This window comes from Lissotriton helveticus, chromosome 7, assembly GCF_964261635.1.
Source record: "Lissotriton helveticus chromosome 7, aLisHel1.1, whole genome shotgun sequence".
Classification (NCBI taxonomy): Eukaryota; Metazoa; Chordata; class Amphibia; order Caudata; family Salamandridae; genus Lissotriton; species Lissotriton helveticus.
This window is the reverse complement of record NC_136068.1, coordinates 1,487,789,797-1,487,812,997: the sequence shown is the minus strand read 5'-3', so window position 1 is coordinate 1,487,812,997 and position 23,201 is coordinate 1,487,789,797. Positions and strand designations below refer to the sequence as shown.

At 45.0% G+C, this 23,201-nt stretch overlaps 1 protein-coding gene across 1 annotated transcript in view; it reads right to left on the bottom strand.

Annotated features, from left to right (window-relative positions):
- The window catches only part of RPL28 (ribosomal protein L28), a 29,427-nt gene extending 6,417 nt beyond the window's left edge, over positions 1-23,010 (bottom strand). Inside the window, exons 1-4 of the mRNA XM_078654922.1 lie at positions 22,943-23,010; positions 18,344-18,432; positions 15,685-15,808; positions 14,950-15,068 (exon numbers count right to left, since the gene is read on the bottom strand). Coding sequence (XP_078511048.1) covers positions 14,950-15,068; positions 15,685-15,808; positions 18,344-18,424 — 324 coding nt within the window. The 5' untranslated portion in view covers positions 18,425-18,432; positions 22,943-23,010. The remainder of the gene's footprint in view (positions 1-14,949; positions 15,069-15,684; positions 15,809-18,343; positions 18,433-22,942) is intronic.
- Between the last annotated feature and the right edge of the window lie 191 nt (positions 23,011-23,201).

Below are 23,201 nucleotides of genomic sequence, written 5' to 3'. Positions count from 1 at the left end.
CATGAGATCCGACCGATTGCGCGCATTTCAGCTCCTGCCGGAATGCCCAGCTGCGCGATAGCAATCACCTACTGAGACCGGGGGTGGGGGGTACAATAATGTTGATGTGTGGGAACGGGCCAGAAGCGGGGATTCCAAAGATGGTTTATAATGCATCAAAGAAACGTCAGGAATGTGTTACACTAATAAAGAAATAAACCCATGTATAAAAGGTCAGGCCACAGAGATGCAGTTGAAGCACCTCGAGACGACACCCTGCTTGTCTGATCTGATGCGCTTTCCTTCGAAGAATAAATCCGTTTCCTGCTTTTCAATTTCCAGTGCCCGCCTCTTTATTTGATAACTACGATTGAATTAGAGGCGACTAACGCCAAAGCAGTGCTAGAGGATATCTGGGTTCGAAACGGTGTTTTCTGATTACAGTGGACAGGACATGCCCACTGCAACCGGACATCACTTGTTCGTGCATAATTATGTTAAAAGTTTGTTACCGGAAGTTTCGCAGAAATTACAAACTAGTAAAAGCAGTTGGGCTGCCTCAAAGCCCGCGGCCATCCTCCAGATGGCTCAGTATCAAGAGCGGGGAAAAAAAGTAAACGTCCCTCAAGATCTATTCTTAGAAATATATCTCTACAGGGGCAGATGACTGTTAGGCCATATATTAGTTTACAACAATTCAGATATTTTATACAAACAGATGAGATTTTATCAAGGGTGACACCAACAATAAATCATAACAAAAAGCAAGAATTACTTTCAGAGTGAAAACATAAACATCTTTTATTATATCATCTCATAGAGAACAAGGAATACATTAGATTCATAGTCTTTTCTAAACAATATCACATATAAAAACATTAAAAAGCACAATCATATAGTCAATACAATTCTCAATGTTTACATTCCAAATTAAAAGAAAAAGAAAACATTCGTCGACGCAGCGTTTCGGTGAATTTTCTACTATATACACCTTCAGGACAGTTTTTTTTTAAAAAGCTTAAAAGGTCGAATGTAGATTACGACTTCTATACATGGTTTAAAATAACAATTCTTTTATCATTGAATTGTTTGTAACGATCCAAAGTTGAAAACCCTATAATAAGGGAATATTCAAACTAAACAGCCGTCTGTGGGTGCCACCGAAGTACTTGGAAGTGTATATATGACACTTGAAATGGAAATGAACCAGACTGAGAAATTAGTCTGCGGACACGTCGCTGAAAATGGCGAGGGGCCTTGTTTCTCCCAATCACTTTCTCATTTGCGTTTAGACAATTTGGACGGCCTCCCTGCACCCACGCGGATCTCTCTATTCTCCATCCGAGGTCAAGATAGTTGTGCCACAGTACCCTGTAGTCTGACATCATCCTGACCCTGATCCCGTCCACTGCCACCACCTTCACGGTCATCGACCTTTAAAATGCCTTCTTCATACCCATTCACCCAGACAGCCGCTACCTCTTCGGATTTACCCTAAGATCCCGCTTGTATAGATTCTGTCGAGCACCCCAGGGGTACACCGAAAGCCAGAGTATCTATAGCCAGGCACTCAAGAGACAGTTAGACTCAGTTCAGTTACCGGACGGAGTGGTGTTAATACAGTATGTCGATGATATCCTTTTAGCAGCCGACACCACTCCACTTGCAGTCACAGCCACCATCCAGCTCCTACACTTCCTTGCAGAGAATGATCACAAAGTTTCCCAAAAGAAGTTGCAATTTTTTAAATCCCAAGTAATCTACCTAGGACACCTCTTATCAAAGGAAGGAAGGAAACTCACACCTGACAGAATCTAGACTATCCTAGATACTCCCGTCCCTAAGAGCCAGAAGCAAGTCCGCTCCCTGGTAGGCCTCACCTCATTCGGCCGACAGTGGTTGCCGAACTTCAGTCTCGTTGTTAAGCACCTACTTTCTCTTCTAGCCAAAGATGTGCCCTCCCTTGGACCCCAAATGCCAGACCGCGTTCAAAGAATTACGAGACGCCCTTTGTTCGGCACCCGTTCTAGGAACCCCAGACTACTCCAAACCATTCACCCTTTTCACACATGAAAGAGAGGGATGTGCATTATCTGTCTTGACCCAATCGATTGGCCCCAAACAGCGCCCTTGCGCCTATTTCTCAGCCACTCTTGACCCCGTAGCGAGAGCATTACCAGCTTGCCTACGAGCTGTTGCAGTCGCAGCAGTCTCGATACGACAGAGTGAAGGAATTGTGCTTTCCAACCCCCTTAGTGTTAGTACCCCATGCTGTTGACACCCTCCTGAACCAAACCAAGATCCAGCACCTGACTAGTGCACGACTGACTGGATACGAGTTGACCCTATTAGCACCACACATTACTCTGAAAAAATACACCACTCTGAACCCAGCTACATTGTTACCACTGCCTGAAAACGACCCTAATGTAATTCCCCTACATGACTGTGTGAACCTCACCGGCGAACAGAAAGAGTAGAGTAGACCTCCGAGACACTGCTTTCCCAGAACCTGACGGAGAATTATGGGTAGATGGCTCATGCATCAAACTCCCCGATGGCACCACTTCCGGCGCATATGCCGTCACCACAGCCCGAACCATTATTGAAACAGCCCGAATTGCCCAGCGATCCGCACAGGCGGCAGAACTGATTGCCCTCACACGAGCACGTATCTTAGCAGCAGGGACGACAGTAAACATTTACACAGACAGCCAGTATGCCTTTGGGGTAGTTCATCACTTCGGACTTCTTTGGAAGGAAAGAGGATTCCTGACCTCATACGGCACACCGATCTTACATGGACATCTAGTCCCCACCTTGACCGAAGCAGTCCTCCTCCCCAAGCAGCTAGCAGTAATCAAATGCCAAGCACATAAGAAAGTAACAGACATAGGACAGGGAAACGCACTAGCTGACGTTACTGCCCGAGCCACAGCTGAAAACAGAATGACGACACAAATGTATGTAACCAGGTCACAAGCAGAGAAATGGACAGATGCTAGGACCACTATTAGGGATATCCAACTGACGAGTACACCACACGAATTGACTGAATGGGCTCAGGTGGGACTAAAAGACGATGAAGGCTGTTGGAGGATGAAGGACAAAGACAAATGGCTGTTACCCAATGCATATTTGATCCCCATATTGACCATGGCACACTTACCGGCACACAGGTTCCGCCCCATGACCGAACTAATCACTGGAGTATGGCATAACAGGATAGCAGATTCAGCGAAACGCCCAGTTCAGCAATGCATGGTATGCCTACAACACAATCCAGGGAAAGGGACAGTAGTACCACGGGGAGGATTTGGAATCCCCGAACATCCGTTTGAAGTCCTCCAAATGGATTACATACAGTTAGAAAGGTGCCATGGTCTGAAATACACCCTAGTTATTGTATGTGCATTCAGCAAATGGGTAGAAGCTTACCCCACCCGCGACAGCACCGCCACCACTACTGCAAAGGTGTTAAGAGTTTTTCCCACGCTACGGCCTTTGCCGAATTTTATGGAGCAACAATGGCCCCCCCCACTTCGTAGCCGAGGTTATCCAACTCATATTGAAAGGGTTGGGAGTAAAACAAAGGTTCCACGCAGTTTTCCACCCCCAATCTGCAGGCCTGGTAGAAAGGCACAACGCCACACTAAAGCTAAAACTAGCAAAGATAGTTGCCACCACAGGACTGAAATGGCCTGACGCCCTCCCACTGGCATGGCTATCAATGCGCTCCACCCCAACCAGACACCACTTGACTCCGTACGAGGTTGTCTTTGGCCGGCCAATGAACATTTGGGCCGCGCCGAAGCAGACTTCCATCCACGATGACCCAGACATCCTAATGTCTGATTATTTGCATAACCTTACCAAAGAACTAACTGTTATCCACCAACAGGTGCAGCAAGCCATACCAGACACATCCAGGGGCCCCGGACACAACATCAAACCTGGCAAGTTCATCCTGATCAAGAACTTTCAGAGATCGAAGAGTTTGGAACCCAGGTGGACGGGCCCCTGGCAAGTCTTGATCACCACCCGAACTGCACTTCGAGTGGAAGGGAAGAAGAATTGGCTGCATGCACATCACTGCAAGAGAATACCCCCAACACTGGCAACCAATGAAGACGTGGACACCCAAGAAGAACTCCTGAACAAAGACAGACCAGCCCTGAGTTGTTACCCAGAATCAGAGACACTTGGATTGGCAGAATTTCAGGGTACAACTTGCGACGAAAGGAGAGTGCCTCGACAAAGCAGACCACTAACTAAGTCAAAAAATCTCAGAGCAGTAGCTAACACTACAAAGGCTACCAGGAGAGATGCCAGACAAAGTATGTGGTCCTGCCAGTCACCGAGCCTCTTGTAGGTGATGGAAGATCCTGGACGACCGAAGACCCACCGTAATGACCTCAAGACTGCCAAACTGCATAGCACAAAGACAATTGTACTTTATCGTATCCCTTCTCTGCCTCTTGCTGATGGCCACAGTCTGGATCATAGAAGAGCACTCCTGCTCACCAGACAATTTCATCCACTATGCAGCCCACCACCAAGAAACATTATCTGGTCTCACTATCGCCCCATCTCCGAGAACGACGCAAAGAATTTTGGAACAACTCCTTTGTACAACTGCTGCATCAACACAAACTTGCTGCGAATACCACAAACTGTTGGATCTGTGGGCTGGTTGCATGGGCTTCCACATGCAACCGAACACTCCATTCCCTTTATCCCTTCACCCTTCTCTGTTCATGGGTCCTGCCTTGCCTGGCTAATGCTCCTGCAAGAGAGACAGAACAATGACAGTTCTACGAGTTCTGGCTGAACAAAACTGGAAAAACCCCTGCTCCCTTTTGCCCTCTGACCTCAAACGCTACCTTTCAAACGAACATTCCGGAAAAAGAACGAATGGAAATGCAAGTGTTCAACAACCCAGCCCGACCCACCTTCTCATATCTACGAAACCGGACTGCAGCAACTCTGACTGTGGCCCTATCTGTGGTGAACGTCTCAGGCCTTGTTTTGCATTGAGGGCCATGGGACGAAAATCGTAGGCCACAGCTCCTGCCCCATAAAAAGGACTCTGAACACTATCGACCCTCCTTCATTTGTGGCATCACCAAATATGTACTTTGTCTGCGGTACAAAGGCTTACACCTGGCTCCCAAAAAGCTGGGGGGGGGGGCACATGCTACATCGCTTTTGTCCTTCCTCCTACGTATGTGGCACCAGCAGCCTATCACAGACAAACCCTCGAAAGACATCGAGCAAACAGACTCCACCGCATCGCAGTTCCTCGATGCAGCAAAAGGACTCATCCCTCTGTGGGGTCCGATGGCAAACAGTCGAGCCATCCGACATCTGACCCAAGCAGTCGAAACAGCTCTAAACATCACGGCTGGCATCCTCACCAACAACACAGCTGAACTGCAGGCGGTCCGCCTTGTGCTTGATGTGGTACTGGCAGATCGTGGAGGAGCATGCCGCATCATCGGTGCCAGCTGTTGCACCTTCGTCCCAGACTACTCACCTTCCGTCTACAAGGCAATCAAACACCTTCATAGACTGGCATCAGAGATCCATCGGGAACAAAAAGATTGGACACTTGGAAGCTGGTTTTGGAGCATTTTGAAAGACTGGGGCTGGAAACTGTTGATAATATTGGTGCCAGTTTTTGTAATATGTAGTTGCTGCTTAGGAATACAATGCATACCGCCCTTATGCTCTCTTTTTATGAACTCTATATGCCCTAAGACTTTGGACACAAAATTTGAAAACATGAAAGCATTGCATGACAAAGAGATACAGAATATGATGAACATTGACATAGATTGACAAGATGACTAGGCATGTTCAAAGGAAGGACTGTTAGATATTAGATTACGATGTGAACATTACCAGCGCTATCTTGTCCCGCTTATGCCTTTGCGAGCACGTAAGCTGCAGCCATTTTAGACACTATGGCCAGTTCGTAACATTGCCGATCGCCTGAACATCTCCCCGACCTCGCAATCATCCCCCACACGCTGGCAGCCCCCAAGCACACATGCTAGAGTCATAAAAGCATCCTCAGCGCGACCCTGCCCCGGAGCCACTTCCCGTGCCTAGCCCACATACCCTTTTATCCCTTGCGCACAAACAGGCCCTTCGACAATCTCCTCCCCTGCACCTGGCTGCTCGATCCGATCCCAGGCCATAACCAACCCCTGCAGATACAGTTTATTGCCCCATACAGTAGGATTCCGCCTCTCAAAGGAGCCGGAATTAATCAATGCCACAACCCAATGAGATCCGACAGATTGCGCGTATTTCAGCTCCTGCCGGAATGACCAGCTGCGCGATAGCAATCACCTACTGAGACCGGGGGTGGGTGGGGTACAGTACTGTTGATGTGTGGGAACGGGCCTGAACCGGTGATTCCAAAGATGGTTTATAATGCATCAAAGAAACGTTAGGAATGTGTTACACTGTAATAAAGAAATAAACCCATGTATAAAAGGCCAGGCCACAGAGATGCAGTTGAAGCACCTCGAGACGACACCCTGCTTGTCTGATCTGACGCGCTTTCCTTCGAAGAATAAATCAGTTTCCTGCTTTCCAATTTCCAGTGCCCGCCTCTTTATTTGATAACTACGATTGAATTAGAGGAGAACGCCAAAGCAGTGCTTGAGGATATCTGGGGAAAATCTGCTTTGTTCAACAGGAGCCACCAGGACGAGAGTGCGGGATGTTTGCAAAAGCTTACAGGCCACATACAGAAGGAGTGGGAGAGGAGGGAAAGCGTAGGCTTGGATTCCTGACCAATCCTTCCAGAGCACTGCCCATTGGCTGTGAGTGTGGGAACCTGGAGGCGAAGCTTCGGCATTTTGGATGATGGCATAGAGGTCTATCTCTGGAAACCACCAAAAGCAGACATATGGGAGCAGGGCTTGTGGACTTGCTACTGCACTCTTAAGGTGTCCAAAATTGCTGTCCACTCCTGAAAGGCACTATGCTTGTAGGAGTAACTGGTGGTGAAGCGCCTACTGCCAAATGATTTGTGCCTACGCTGACAGGTGTGGTGAGTGGATTAAACCTTGCTTTTGAAGAGAATACATCACAGTTGGCTCTGTTTTTTTTTCCAACAGCCCTTTGCGCTGAACATGGTGAAAAAAGAGGGCCTTCAGAGCTAGCTAGATGGCCAGGAGCTTGAGGTAATTTATGTAGAGGCCTCTTTGTTGCAGCGATCACATGCCCTGAATGGTCAGTTGATGAAGATGCGCCTTACCAGGAAAGCCATGAGTCCGATGGTCATCCATAGAACAAAGTCTATGAAGGGCCGGCTCTGCAACAGATTGCTGCGTTCCACCACTGCAGAGAATAATGGGTGCTGGCCCGTATCAACAATAGATGTTCTCAGTTGCTCTCTGTGACCAATATGTTGAATCGCATTGTTGGAGCGGACGCATGTGAAGCGTGGTGTAGGGAACTATGGCTATGCACGAGGCCAACATTCCATGGCAGCGCATTACTGTTCTGAACGCCAGTTGACGATTTGGTTGAAAAAAAAAAAAGTCAAGAACTGCTTGATTATCTGCACTCTTGCCTGACTGGAGTAAGCATTGTAGCGGACTATTGAGTAAGACTGGGTTCAATCTACAATGGCTAAAGATGGGACTTGGTGTTATTTATTGTGAAGCTCCTACAGCGAGGCACTGCTGTTCACTTGCGCTAGTCTACAAATCATCCAAGTAAGGCCATAAGTGAACACCAGTCCTCCTGAAGTGGGCGACTACCAAAAGGCATTTTGTCAACACTGGGTGCAATGGTTACCCCACACTGCAACACCAATTGATAATGCTTACCACTTGCCATGCAGTGTACGTAGTGTCAATGAGCAGGGAGGAGGATTTATGTGACAGCAGGCGTCCTTCAGATGCAGCTGTCATGAAGTTACCTTGCTGCAGGAGTGGGATGACCTACAGTGACCACATGGAAACGTTAAGGGTGTACTTATTGAGGGTCTTGGGTTTATTATTGGCTTAGAGACCTGTTCTTTTTTGGGATGATAAAAGTACAGGGAGTACATCCCCTCGCTATGGTAATGTAAAGGTACTGGTTGTACTGCCTCTTTTGGGATAAGCCCCTGAACTTCTTCCTGGGGGTGTGCTGGTGTTCAACAGGCAGGGTGCGCGCATTGGCTGGGATGCTTGGCGGGGTCGCAATAAACTCCAGGCAGTATGTAAGATGGGAGGACCCATTGGAAGGAGATCTCTTCCCAGCATGGGAGAAATATTTGTAGCCTTTCCAGACTGGTGCAGTGTGATTTGGAGGATTGGGGACAAGAAGGGTGGTGGAAAGCAAGGAGTCCGAGTAGAGAAGGCAGCTGCACTGGCAGAGCCTCCTTTGGGCCTCCCTCTGGTGTTTTAGCCTTTGTAACCTCTTGAATACTCCTGTGTTGACTGATGGTGGTATTGTTGCTGCCTCTGGTACGAGGCTGAAGAGTCTGGGGAAGTAGTCTTATTTTCTCCTGTGTACTGCGACCTGAGAAAGGACCACTGGATAGTGACTGTCTGAAGGGCATCCAAAGTCTTGGCCCTGTGTCCTTTTTCAGCTTTTCAAGCATCTGGTCTACCTGCGGTGTAGACAGGTTTTCACTATCTGACGCCTGCCGTTAGCAGATGCTGTTGTACTTCTGGCTTAAAGCCAGAGTAACAGCCAGGAGTAACACTTGACTAGGATGCTAGTATCAACACATTTGGCCGCAGTGTCTTCTGCATCTAGAGCACAGAGGATGGTGGCATTTGAGATTGTTTTACCATTAGTACCCAGCTCTAAGCCATGCTTGCTATACAGCTTAGTGAGGCATGGGAGGAGTTCCTCCATCTCATACCATTGTACCCCTTCGTACCAGGTGAGAAGGCCAATGGCAATGCACCAGTGCTTGGCTATTTGTGCTGCCACCCTCTTGCCCACTGCACCAATCTTTACACTCCTTGTGAAGCAGTGGAGACACTCTGTGCCCTGGGATGTTTCCATGCAGCGTGAACCATGAGGGAGCCAGGCGGAACATGGGCACAGATGTAGGGTTGGTCATTAGGTGAGGTTTTTTGTTGACCTTCGTCTTTACTGGGGTGTCTTTGAAGGTCTCTAGCACCGTCTCAAGGAGGAAGTAGTACAGCAAGAGGACTAGTGTCCCTATCAATTTTGTGTGCCATGGATGTGTGGGGTCCGCGGCAAATTACTCCTCAAAAGACAACTTCCTCTTTCATGGCAGGATCTCAGTAGCAGCCTGGTGGAGATTTTGCAATGTGAGGATGAATGAAAAGCCACTTTTGGCAGCATCCAATTCAACCTGGAATTGGAGAAAAAGCAGAGTCGTCGTAATTAGCGACTGATGTCGCTTTCAGCTTTAACTTTGGGGTCCGTTTTGGAGTTCCATTCAATTGCAGAGTTGAGAAGCCAGACTGCTCAAAGAGGGTCGTGACTTATGAGAGGACCTACACTGCTGCAGAAGGGAGTGGTGGGACTCCAAAATTTTCGGTCGGTGCTGAACATGGCACAAATGCAGTGGGGTGGTTCTCTGCCTGTCCACGGGGTAGCTGTGGGTGGTGGTTGGGTAGTGACCATACTCCCGGTGAAAATCTTTGACTGTTCTTGAACGGGCAAGAGCCTCTGAAATGGACAGCCCGGCACATGCCATTGAAGTGAGAGTGGACAAAATACCTTTAACGACAAACCGGGATCATTGATCTGTGAAGATTGTTCAGTGAACAGGCGTCAAAGAGGTCTGGTGATAGCCCTATTAGGCACTGAACACAGAGCCCTGCTGGTATATATCTGAACCGGATGGTGGATAAAAACCCAAAAAGATGCCCAGGCGAATTTCCAATTTAAGGAGGAGTCACTATACCTTGTGACTAACTTCTTCAAAGAAAAACAAGTAGCAAACACCTAAGCCCAACACCAGATTGCAGTATGATGCCGAGCATGTGTATCTACAGCCAAACCTGCTAGGAACAAAGTTCAGCTTGTCTGTGGTGTAAACATTTCCAAAATTAATTGAATGCTATGTATTTAAAGAAGTTAAGTATACTATGAAGTCAGTGTCGAAGTGAAGATAAACCAGTGACAGCTGGTGATATTTGAAAGTGGTGAGGCGTAAAGGTTTGATGTGATTCGCGAAGTGACGCGGGCAACCTTAATGGACAAATATGGGGTCTAGGCTAGGTTCTCCCCCAGAAGAAAAAACTGAAAAAAGATCTGCACTTAAGCCACCTTTCGCTTCAGCACCCTCTTGACTCTTCCACAAATGCACTTCCTTGCATCTCCCTCACTTCACCACATCCAAACATACACTGCGCTCATTCACATTCAAGTATTTTATTTTCGCTCTGTAAATATTTTTGCCATCTGTGCACCCTCTTCTCACATACACAAAATTTCAATTACACCTGGAATACATGACCATTGCTCGGTGTGTTCTGCAGAGAGGCAAACCCAATGGCAGGCACTTTGCTTTGGCTTCAGCGCTCTCAAACTTCCTCAAACACCTGCGCAACTCAATTTATGCATGGAAAAAACATCATACAGAAAGCATAGAAAAAACATGATTAAATAACTAACTCTTGAGGGAGGCAATATTAAGTAAAACTTGAAATAAAGGAATTAAATCGCTTTCATGCATTGCCTTAATGTTTTTAACAATCATTGTTTTTGGGATTAATGTTAAGAGCATGAACAGCAGGGCCAGTTTTAATGTCATACAGAAGATAATTGTTTATAGTAAGCACATCTCGTCTTTGCCCTGGACTCAGGTATTTGTATAAACTTCACAAAGGGAACAAGAACACTGGCCTGCTCGTCTTTTACATCCATTTCACTGGGGAACAAATGCTGCTGCTCTACTTTTAACGGAGTAAGTGACTCCAGCCAGGGCCTGGGGTGTCACAGTGGGGGAGGTTAGGGGTCTCATAACAAAATAAATAATATAAGATTAGCATTCTAACACTTAGCATTATAGAGTACTAGGCATCAAACCACACTGTGCGTGCATCCACTCCTACCTGTGACGAATGGGATAGGGTGGGATCTATGCCTGCGAGTGACCGACTGCTGCTCTCATGCAGGGAGGGAGACTCCAACACCCCAAACCATGACAACTGACAGTCACTGGCCTACAGAGAACACTGCCATAGACTACAATGGCAATGATTCATTGTCAAGAGATTTAGACCAGCAAGTCCTCCTTCGAGCGTCCCAGTTCAGAAAGTTCATTTACTGCCTGGACTTCCGTCTCCTGATTCAGAGCGGGGCAGGCAGCTTGAGACAGACAGCCCAGACAAAAATGCATTGATCTGCTTGGAGGTACAATTGTATCTCTAAATAGATTTAGTATTTGTACAGGAATGTGAAGGAAATAATTTTGCCCCGTAGTCCTAATGGAGTGTCCGTCCCAGAGATAAACCACTTCATTACAAGTTTTAACGTTAATTATTAAACAAAAATGTAAGAAAGTCGCCAATGAAATATATTTGTGCCACAGTATCAATAAAAGAGCAACAAGGCAGATGCCATGACAGTCTTCAGTCTAGTATACAAACTATACTAGCAAAGAGGCCAAGATGATACGGAAGGAACACTGGCTCAATCCACTCATCACAAAAAAAACAAGTACAACATTTGACTTAACTGTACTAGGAATACCAAAATAACAGGTTACTAGTAATACTGCGTTATTTGCTGCACCGAAAAATATCACAAGTATGGTATTGAGAGCTACATAAAAAGAATATGCCCCTAAAAATGCAGCAAAGCTGATATTTTGTTCAAAATGAAGTGGCATATCGAAGCAAGACTGCTGCATCTAGGTTTGACAATAGTAAAAGATATTAATAAAATAGTCCAAGTTAATTTGTCTACAGTACTTACAGACTGCCGTAAGCTTCTCCAATCATCACACCTGCCTCTGTCAATAGGTAAAGCCAATTTTATCAAAATGTCTATTCTCCCCCCAAAATTTTTTATTTAACACCAGTCCTTTATACTTCGATCAAAATACCTTAGCCAAGTTTCAATCAAATATCTCATCCTTTATTTGGAACAATCATCTTCCACGGATCGCCTGGAAAAAACTAAGACAGCGACGTGATAAGGGTGGCTTGGCAGCTCCAGATCTAAAAATCTATGCTTGGGCCTTTCAATTATCTCACTCACGAATTCTGTTGAAGGGTCCCGTAGCCTCGGGGTGGGTCCTATGTATGCAGCTATGTTGGAGGGGGAAAGAATTAAATTATTCTGGTTTTCTTTTTAAGTTTGGTAACCAAGTTTTTTTTTTTTAATTAAACTGAAGACCCTACAAGGTCTTGCCAGAACATGGGCTGAAGTTATGAAATCCATAAAAGTAAATTACTTTTGTGAAAAAACTCCGTTGTGGGACTTGCCCGAAAATCCTGCCTGGCTTGATGACACTCTAGCAATTCCTCTGAGAGAGGCAGGCTTGGAAGTATGGGGTGACCTCTTTTATGAGGGAGATCTACTTTCGTGGGAACATTTGCAAGCCAAGGTTGGCCCTAATTTTTCACGTTTCACATATATACAGATTCACAGTTGGACTGTAGCATACAAAGCATCTCCTGCCAATAAGAATAAGTTTAAACTTGGAGGGCATAGCCCATTTATCTCTGATTTACTAAACAGAGGTCCAGCAAAGAAAGAAATATCTAAATGGTATAATTTTACTCTGGAGGAGTCAGATGGGGACTTTTTTCTGCCAGAGTCATTATGGGGTTCTGTTCTGATGGATCTGAATTTACAAAATCTTTGGATGTCTTCTTTCGAGCTTCTGTGGAACATTGTCAAGCCGTCCTGGCTTCGCAGAAATCATATTTTTACCCTGCATAGGGCATACTATTCCCCTCTAAGACTATCTAAATTCGCAGGAGGCCAGTCAGTGTCTTGTACTAAATGTGGTTTGATTGCTACTTCGGATACACATGTTTTTTGAATGCCCAGTATTAACCATATTTTGGGAGGATATCAGCAATTCCCTCACAGAATCATTAGGAAGACCCGTCACCATGGATTTGCCTCTAATAATATTTGGAGTCCTAGAAGGCGTACAATACCCACCCAGATGTCTAGTCTTTGATACCATCCTGCTCGCAAGAAGAGATCTGCAGGAAGTGGAAAGACCCTTTACCTCCGACTTTTAGAGACTGGCAAAACTCAGTATTGCAGACCTCAGTTACAGATCTGGCCAGATCTGGTAATCACAGAAAAAGGGCCTTTTGGCATCTACTCTCGTGGCTTCAGTGATTCATCCGGGTTTTTTTTTTGTGTTTTTTTCCCCTGGGTCCAATGATTGATCTCCTATGGTGCTTCTATATTTTGTACCAATGGAACAGCCGATATCCGGTTCATGCCCGGCCCCCACTTGGCTGCTAAAACTACCCCAAGGTTTGCCACAGATTGGCAATTCATGGACTTTGTGCCTCCCTGGAATAAGGTTGAAAGCTGAGGGAGAGGTGGCCCCCATAAGACTCGTGTCCCTTCCAGTTTTTCAGATAAACTGAGACAGCTATTCTCCGTTAATTCCTTTGGTACTTTGTCTATATGGTGGTTATGAGGACAATAAATTTTTTTTTTAAAAAGACAGCTGCAGCAAAGCTATTTTTTTTTCATATTTCCTTACTTTTTTTCCTGAATCTGAAACGGTATTTTCACTTGCACATTACAAGATTTATTTGAAGTGCATTTTCAATTCCACTCCAAAATGTTTTCAGGCTTAACCTAATAGTACAGTTTGCGAATATTGTTGAGAAGATGTAAGAGCAGAAGGCCCAGAAAGCCGGTTAAGAAATATCTTAAATCTATGCATGGCATATAGTCCTATTAAGTTTAAAAAAAAATAATAATAATTATATTATATATACATACACATATATACATACATACATACATATATATATATATATATATATATATATATATATATATATATATATATGGGCTGGATATGAGGCTTAAATTCAGCACAGCTGTGGCATTTCGTGTGCTGAGCCAGTGAACAAGGGCGTGTAGCCCGAAACGTTTGGCGTTTTCTGACGGAGGAGTAATGTGTCTGCAGCCCACAATAAAGCGAGGTTTTCTTCAACCTGTGTTGGCGTTTCCGAAATTAAGGGCAACTTTGTGTAAGCAATAAATTAACGGCGAGCCTTCGTCGTGGGAATGCCCCTCCGCTCTGCTTTGCGGACCACGGCTTTCAAACCTAGAGGCCAGTGGAGGTTGGATTCCGTTGTTGTGGGTAAAAACTATTGCGGGACTTTGTCTTCCTCCGTTAACCCACTTGGGGAAAGAATTTCAATTGTGCACGTTATTGACTACAGCTACCACTATGGATTATGCAGGAACTGCCTTACCCACAATGCAATTGGGCTGGATATGAGGCTTAAATTCAGCACAGCTGTGGCATTTCGTGTGCTGAGCCAGTGAACAAGGGCGTGTAGCCCGAAACGTTTGGCGTTTTCCGACGGAGGAGTAATGTGTCTGCAGCCCACAATAAAGCGAGGTTTTCTTCAACATGTGTTGGCGTTTCCGAAATTAAGGGCAACCTTGTGTAAGCAATATATATATATATATATATATACACACACACACACACACACACACCACCAAGACCTTCATTTCAGTATTTGAGCGCATGCGATGTCCAACACCTCATACTAAACTATAACGAACAGAATAACTTCTTTAAAGTGTGCTAATCAACTGTAGAGTCGTGCCAGATGAGCATCATAGATTAGCTCTAAACAGCAGCTGCAAAGATGAGTATTTGCTGACATCTGCACTACAGCAGTTCGGAAAATTCGAAGCTTTAACTAAGATTAAAAAGTAAATATCTGTTTGAGTAACAAAGTGGACTCACTACAAGTGTAAGGCCACTAATACAAGTGAAGGAGGTTATTGGAAACAAAGAAAAGTTACCATGCGCAGGTCCTTCCTGTAGTTGTTCTTACGAATGATGTGACGCAGGCTGCTCAGGGTAGCACGAGCATTCTTGTTAATGGTGATTTTTTCATAGGCTGAGACTGGTTTGCGCTGACCTAAGGAAAGAAAACGTATAACAAGTAAAAATCAATTAATAGAGGAAAAAATGGCACAAAAACAGAATAGAAAACTGGCATCCTCTACAAAACTAGCTTTAGTCTTCGTATTTCTTAAATATTCGTAAATTATCCAGAACAGCCCTGTGAATTGAGATATTGGTTCAGGGAGTCCGCGACTGTTCGGGAAATCAAATATTAATAGTTTTTAAGTACATATACATAAAAAGCAAACAAAGTTTTAAAACACTCACTAAATGTGAAGGAATTCTGAATTGGAAGCTAAGAATTCAGTTATACTCTTCATTTGCGGAGACGGGCAAGTAAAGCGAATGGACTCTAGTAAGGATGATTGGTGGTCCATATTGAAACAGCAACGGTATGCACAGAAAAAAGATCATGCAGAGCTCCAAGGATGTTCGAGGAGGCTCAACACCCTCCACAGTTCACTCGTTCCTAATTACACATTCAACTTTCACAATGATAATGTCAAGTGAAAGATGTTCTACCAGGGGCAGCAATACATCAGCCCCACATTTCAGTTCTGCTAGTAGATATTCCCAGATTGCACTAAATAAAGCATGAGAAGCTCTTAAAAAAAAAAAAAGTGGCACACCTGCTCGTTTTTTCAGAACCACAATGACTCCTTTCCCATCAGCAGCCGGCTCCACACCGACTGTTTTCCTGTGGATGAGTCCATTGTACCGGAAAGAGTTCCTGGCCTTCAGATTGTTGGGTTCCTTTAAACGAAGAAAATATCCATCACCGCATGATTAAACAAGCATTGGAAATGCAATAGGTCTCGCAGCATTAGAGTTAGTGCTTTTAGAATTGTTTATGGGTTTTTTTGTAAATCTTTAGCATTTTTGTTTCCTGTAGCCAATGCTAAAGAATTGTGAGGGTGGGTGAGGGGTTGATGTTGAGGGTGAGGGGTTGAGGGTGAGTGAGGGGTTGAGGGTGAGTGAGGGTGAGGGTGAGTGAGGGTGAGGGTGAGTGAGGGTGAGGGGTTGAGGGTGAGTGAGGGGTTGAGGGTGAGTGAGGGTGAGGGGTTGAGGGTGAGTGAGGGTGAGGGGTTGAGGGTGAGGGGGTGAGGGGTTGAGGGTGAGTGAGGGTGAGTGAGGGTGAGTGAGGGTGATGGGTTGAGGGTGAGTGAGGGTGAGTGAGGGTGAGGGTGAGTGAGGGTGAGTGAGGGTGAGGGGTTGAGGGTGAGTGCAATTAGGTTAATGTCAGGTTGATTGCCCATTCAAATTATCACTGTCCTGTAACTCAGGATTGCTTTTAAAACCAGGGAATCCTGTCTGAGAAAAAAGCATGAAACATGCGTAATTACTGTGGTCTTCACTGGCTAAACTAAACACGTGAGAAGTCACATAAAATCAGCCTCTTACTTAATTGTACGAGGAATCCTGGAGACCTATTTAGTGCCCAAATGCTTGTGCTAAATAAATGTATTATATTTCGCAAAGTCCACCACAAACTTCAAAAAGCAAAGAGAGATACAGTAAAATTCCCCTCGATACAATGCCCAGTAAAAATGTGAGACTCCGGCCATGCTTATGTATACACAAAGGCTTACCGAAATGTTAAAGCATGCGGATGAACACCACCCGCTAAATTCGCCGGTTCTTTTAAAAAAGTGTAAGTAGCTGGCCTTTAGGTGAACCGTGTCTTGTGCTGTGAAAAAGAAGTAACCATGAAACCTCTCGCTCACTCATTGCGATCGTGCCTTAACTAAAGAGCACATAAACTTATCGGACCGTGCCGCAAAAAGTATCCCTCGTGTGCTGGACAACTCGGTGATTGAGTGCAACCGATGCGTTAGTGTCTCCAGTGTATTACGTGACATGGAAGCAAAACATGTGTGCAGTGAAAATGAAAAAAAGAAGTAGGACTAAAGTGAAACATTAAATCATAGAGAGTGAAAATCTGCCGCCATCTTGAACGAATAAAAACATTTGTATACTGCTGCTACACCAGTCATCTCTTGAAATGCTACTGCACCAGTAGTATATGACAAACATACACAAGGGGAGGGGGCGGAGCGGGTACAATAAACAAGACGGAGGGAAGAGAGGGGAGGGGGGAGGAGAAATGCGACACGGCGGGAAGGGGAGGGGGCGGAGCGGGTACAATAAACAAGACGGAGGGAAGAGAGGGGAGGGGGGAGGAGAAGTGCGACAGGGGAAATGCGAGACGGCGGGAAGGGGAGGGGGCGGAGCGGGTAAACAAAGACGGACGTGCACGCCGTCTTGTGGCCGTATTGTGGATCAATATGCGAGACGGGCTGTAGTAGCGCAGCACAGTGCGCAGCTATGATGCTAGGTGGAAATGGCGGCGCCTAGAGACTGCAAGAGGTGGTGCTTAGAATGTGACTGACTGGCAGATCAGGACGGTGCACACGTTTTAGATTCCTTTGCGGTTTTGACCCAGAGCAACAGGGCGTCTTCAATTTTGGCTCTGCCTGGAGATGGGAGGGGGCGGGACTCAAGTGGTTCTATTTCAGTCCGGACGCTGCTTTGGTGACGAGGCCACAGCTGTGTGACTGGGAGGTCGACGGCAGACATCTGGGCTGCCGGGACGGGGGCAGGCCCTGCAGACCTTGCCTTCGCAATGGAATCTGGCTTTATATAGCGCGTTGCAGGCGATGTGCTGACCCAGGCAGCGATATCCTGGCGGCGGAAATACAAACAAAACAATGGCTATCGAACAGACGGCGAGGGGAGGAGAGTAGGAGGAGGAGAGTAGGGGAGGCACGGCCTAGCGGCCGTGCAATCAAGAAGTGAGGGGGCGGGAGAGTAGGCAAGGCAGGCGGCTGGGGGCATGTGCACGCGCTTTTAAGCTCAATGCGCATGCGCATTGAGCTTAAAAGTCACGGGCACTGCAAGGAATCGCCACGATTCCTTGCAAGTTGGATAAAGAGTGGATGAGCCCCTATAGTCTCGCTTGCTCGATGCGCATGCGCATCGACAGGCGAGACCTAAAAACTAATGAGGTGTACAGAATTAAGTGTTTTCACGCCTACTATAAAAATTGATGTCGAGGTCACCATAAAAGGGTAAATCAGCAAGCTTTAGTTTAAAAAAATTAGATAGCAAAATCATGTATCTGGGTGAATCGATCATTCTAGCACACAATACGATATAGTCCGATAAAATGTGTAAAGGCACACCAATTTACCTCCATTTATAAAACTAAGAAATTCCTTCTGCTTAAATGTTCCCTTGCATCCCATATTAATACATTGGTATAGACCTACAACCATAGTTAAAACTTACCGTACTGTAAACCTGCTTGTTCCGTTTAATCAGGAAGCTGGAGGAATTGCGAATAATCATCCATTGCAGGTGGGCAGACATCTTCACACCTACAAAAAAAAAAATTAAGCCAAGTTTCAGAAAAACGTTGTTTAACATCAGTACAAACATGAGCACTTGGATATTTCATTAATCTAGACTACTTTAACATGGCAGGTGTCTAAGAGAACAGAACAGGAGCACGCACTGCAACCACCTGCACCCACAATATTAGTAAAACAGGAGCACGCACTGCAACCACCTGCACCTACAATAATAGTCGGCCTTGAGCACACGTCTTGCTATATGGTTGTTCTACATTTAGGCCTGCCGTTCCTAACCTGGAGTTGGTGGGCCCCAGGGATCCGCAACACAAGCTTTATGTCAACGATGGTTTAGAAAATAGAAATTCTAAGATTGATATAGTATATACATAAAACTCTTTAAATGAAAATTTGAAATTGTAAGCAAAAAGGAAGTTGCCACGCTTATCTTGATTTGTGGGGTTGGCTTCAATTGAAACATTGGTATTAACCAAGAGCATGCATTAGGAGCAAAAAAGACAAGGCACTATGCCGAATAACTACAGACCAGTAACCAACATCGCTCTACAGGCCAAACTAATTGAGAAATGCGTGCAGAGCCAACTGAAACAACACATCACCAAGTTCTCCTTACTAGACGAATGCCAATCAGGATTCAGAGCAGGACATAGCACGGAAAGAGCGATCCTGCATATTGTCGATGACGCGCTACAAGCCCTAGACCAAAATCAAGCATGCCTATTGATTCTACTCAACCTATCATCTGCTTTTGACACGGTAAATCATGAAGCACTATTGTCCAGGCTACATGACAGGATGGGACTGTCCGGAAATGTGCTGAAATGGTTCAATTCTTTCCTACGGAACAGAACACAACGATTCCTGGTTAACAAAGCAATCTCACCCCCTTGTCCTAATACAATTGGGGTCCCGCAAGGTTCAACGCTATCACCGGATCTATTCAACCTGTATGTCGAACCTCTTACAGACATTCTTCGGAATTCTCAGATATCCTACCACATGTACGCAGATGACACGCAAATATACTTGAAGATCGCCTCCCTCGATGACATCGATCTAATGAATGAGACATTAAAGATGGCTTTACAATGGTTAACTACTAATCATCTGAAACTAAATGCCCATAAAACAGAATTCTTGCTAATTTCACCTCCAAGGAGCCATTCTGAAATAAAGGAATGGACCAAATTGGTGACTGTGCTTAACTGCACCCCAACCCTAGCCAACTCAGCTAAATCACTAGGAATCACATTGGATGAAAACCTTGACATGAAAGCCCACATTAATTCAATGGCGAAAAGCGCCCGCTACCATTTGAGCTACCTAAGAAAATTAAAACCATTCATCTCAGAGGCAGATCTAAAACTGGCTATACAATCCCTAGTTATATCGAGGATCGAATATGGTTGCTCCACATTAGCTGGCCTACCTAAATCATCCACAGCCCCACTAAAAGCTTGTCTTAACGCAGCGGCAAGACTCATCACTGGATCTAGGAAATTTGATCATATATCTCCTCACTTGAAAGCACTCAACTGGCTTCCTTATGAGGCCAGAATTCAAATGAAGTTAGCATGTATTACCCACAAAGCGGTGATTATAACACGCCAAGATAGCTAGCCAAGAAAATCAAGCTATCGGGAGGAAACAGACCAACCAGAAGCGCCAAGGAGCTGCTGTTGCGGCCAGCCATCTTCCGAAAGAAAAAGTCTTATGACCGAACATTCTCTGGAGCTGCCCCCAGAGTCTGGAATTTACTCCCTCCAAGTGTGAGGAAGATTCAAAATATTGTAACATTCAAACGGGAATTGAAGAGTCTTATGTTGAGTAAATACCTTGCATAGGGAAGCTGGCGGATCGCGGGTGTTTATACTTATGTCAGCTGAAGGGTGGCCCTTTCAAGAATATTACTCAAGAATGTTATCATTGATAAGGGACTAACTCCTCACACAAGCCCTGACTGTGTCCTGAACGCTACCACAGTCCTATGCGAACTTATAATTGTTTTCTAAAGCCAAAACTATATAACCTCTACCTCACCTTAGTTGTCGATATAGACATGGATATAAGCTAAGCCTCACCTACCTCTAATGCTAATTGCACATGCGTTTGGAATAGTTAGATTTAGGCACCCCCTCAGCCACAGTTTCCTCTACCTCATATGTTTGTTTGTATAAATTGATTCTATATTGCCAATGTGTAACCTACCTCGATGTTAAGCGCTCTGATACCCACGGGTCTTGTTCGCGCTATACAAAACACTAATAATAAATAAAATAAAGAAATAAATAAATAGAGTAAGCTAGCACGTTGTGCCATCTTTTAGAACTACAACATGATTTTTAGAACTGTACCTGCCCAGGAAAATGATTTTTGCATATTGTTTGTGTGTGAAATATACCATAATCTGTGTACTTGTCTGATGTATATTTGTTTACCTAGTTTCCAAGAGTGATACAGTGGGGTATACAGTAGTCAAAAGGTCAAAAACTGCTGATTCAGGCGCTTCGAGGCTGGACTAAATGGCACACTTAATAGATGGAACAATTTTGTGACAAAAGAACGAAAAGCTCCTTCGCATATTTTTTAAAGTTTTAAGTGAAACATAAAATAGCAGATAGTGGAAGAAAAAGTAAACCGTGCTCGGTTATAAACCAATTCGATACAATGCCCAATGGTGTCCTCACGACATGCAAGAGATATGGACTAACATGTGCAAAATACCCCCGTAATTCCAGGTACGAAGCGCCGATAATTGAGTTATGACCCATAACACAATTTATAGAAGGGATGATATTGCACAGTTACAGTTCTCATCTCGAAAAGGTACGTACGTTAACACTTTTCCCTGAGGTGCCAGGAACAGTGTAGTCAAATGGAATCCTAGGCTGTATAGCATTAAAGGCTTGGGCAAACCTCTCGTGGCTAGTATACAAAAGAGGTATGGTCCTCCAAAACACCTGCAACAATTTCCTTCGTCTTGCTAGCTTTAGACAACTGCAGTTCATTCAATCAAGGATGGGCAACCAGAACAAAACATCGATAGCCACCACACGTAGAAAATGAGTCACAGCACAGGAGACCTTTCCTGTAATGTGCGCTTGAAAGTGGAGGCAGCACAGCAAACAAATGTCAGAAAAAATGGCCCACGATAAATACTTGCATATGCCTACCTCAATAACATGGCGCAGGAGTAATGCATGGGCAGTCTTAAATTGGGCCGATAGACCAGAAAGAACTAAAACGGACAAGGGCAACAGTGTCAGAACTGTCACCTGGCCAGATTCAGCTCCTCAACGTGAATGAAACCCAGGCAAACATTTGCCTCAAAATCCCTTACATTATACACTTATTGGAAATGTACTTTGCTGTCCAACCTGTTCAGAATGCCAGTCCAGGACTCGGAACAGGGTTTCTGTAGTAATAAACATTTCTAGAAGCAACGTTACTGAAACAAGGTAAAACATGCTATTAGTTGCAGGAAGCTATAATTTCTAAAGCAGACTGGCTTTACATACACTCATTTTTGCTCTCTCCTGCCTTAGGTTAGGATTGAATTCGTTGACTCAATTGGTAAAGCAGAATGTTTGTATACTAAAACACACAGGAAAGGGCTTCCGGGAATACCCTCTTCTGCCACAGTGCACTCAACAGACTGGAAATGCAGGAAAAATCTTCGGTCTCACTCAAGACAGCTGTGCACAACAACGCACCATGAGCTTCAAACACACTGGGAGGAATAGCTTTCTAGGACTTGCGGCATTAATTCTAGAAGATATTACAATGTTCCACACTGAAGTTTCCGCGTGATTAAGTGCACACATAACCTATTAGAATTCAGATAAAATAGGTTATCTGCTTCAAAGAGCTCTTGCTGCGGGTAGTGGTCTCATGTTACGGAACAGGGCGCGATTCAGGATGGTCGACAAAGCTTGCACCCAAGTTGCAGCGCAAGAAGCGCCAACAATGATTTTGGTCCAGTCATTTTGGAAAAAGGCACTTCCCTAACGTTGATGTGTCACCTTACTGTTCTTTGCTGTATTTGCGTGACAAACTGGTGCGGAGGTGAAACCTTATCCCTGGCAGTGTCAACGTGCAAAAATGACAAAATAATAAGGAAACACTTTCCCTTCCCCCGCGGGTGAGTACCCACGCTTCAAAAACCATGGTTGACGGGATACAAATGCCAAACACACTGAGGCAAACCGTGAGTTGCACCAAGTGTGCACAAAGGTACTCGTAAACATACACTTTAAAACTTTCTCTTACAAGAAGCAACTCAAAGCACGTGTAAACGAAAACTATTATAAAACATTACACTGCTAAACTACGTGAGGAGGCCCAAACGAATAGATTACACTAAACAGGAAATAAGCCACCCAACTAAATCGCGCTCAGGGTGTCAGAAGAAATATCGTGAATGCGTGTAACATAAGGCACTTCATGCCCGGTTTCACAAAATAACAATTTATTAAACAGGATTCTGAGAAGCCCGATAGCGACTGCACCACGTTACCTCTCTACTCGTTGGTCAGAGAAAAAGGAAAGGAAGTAGGCGGAGCGGGAGAGGCCTTATCACCTCCCTTCCTGTTCACAAGCCCATGCGCGAGTGGAAGTTACGTCAGAATTAGGGTCGAAATAAACATGAAAAGGGGACATTCATTATAGCCTGAAAATAGTGCCATACGCTGCCGGTGGCGACTATGATAGGAACGAACTAAAATTGTGCACAGACCCTCCCACATACATACCATTTGTTTCAATATTCGGCCACA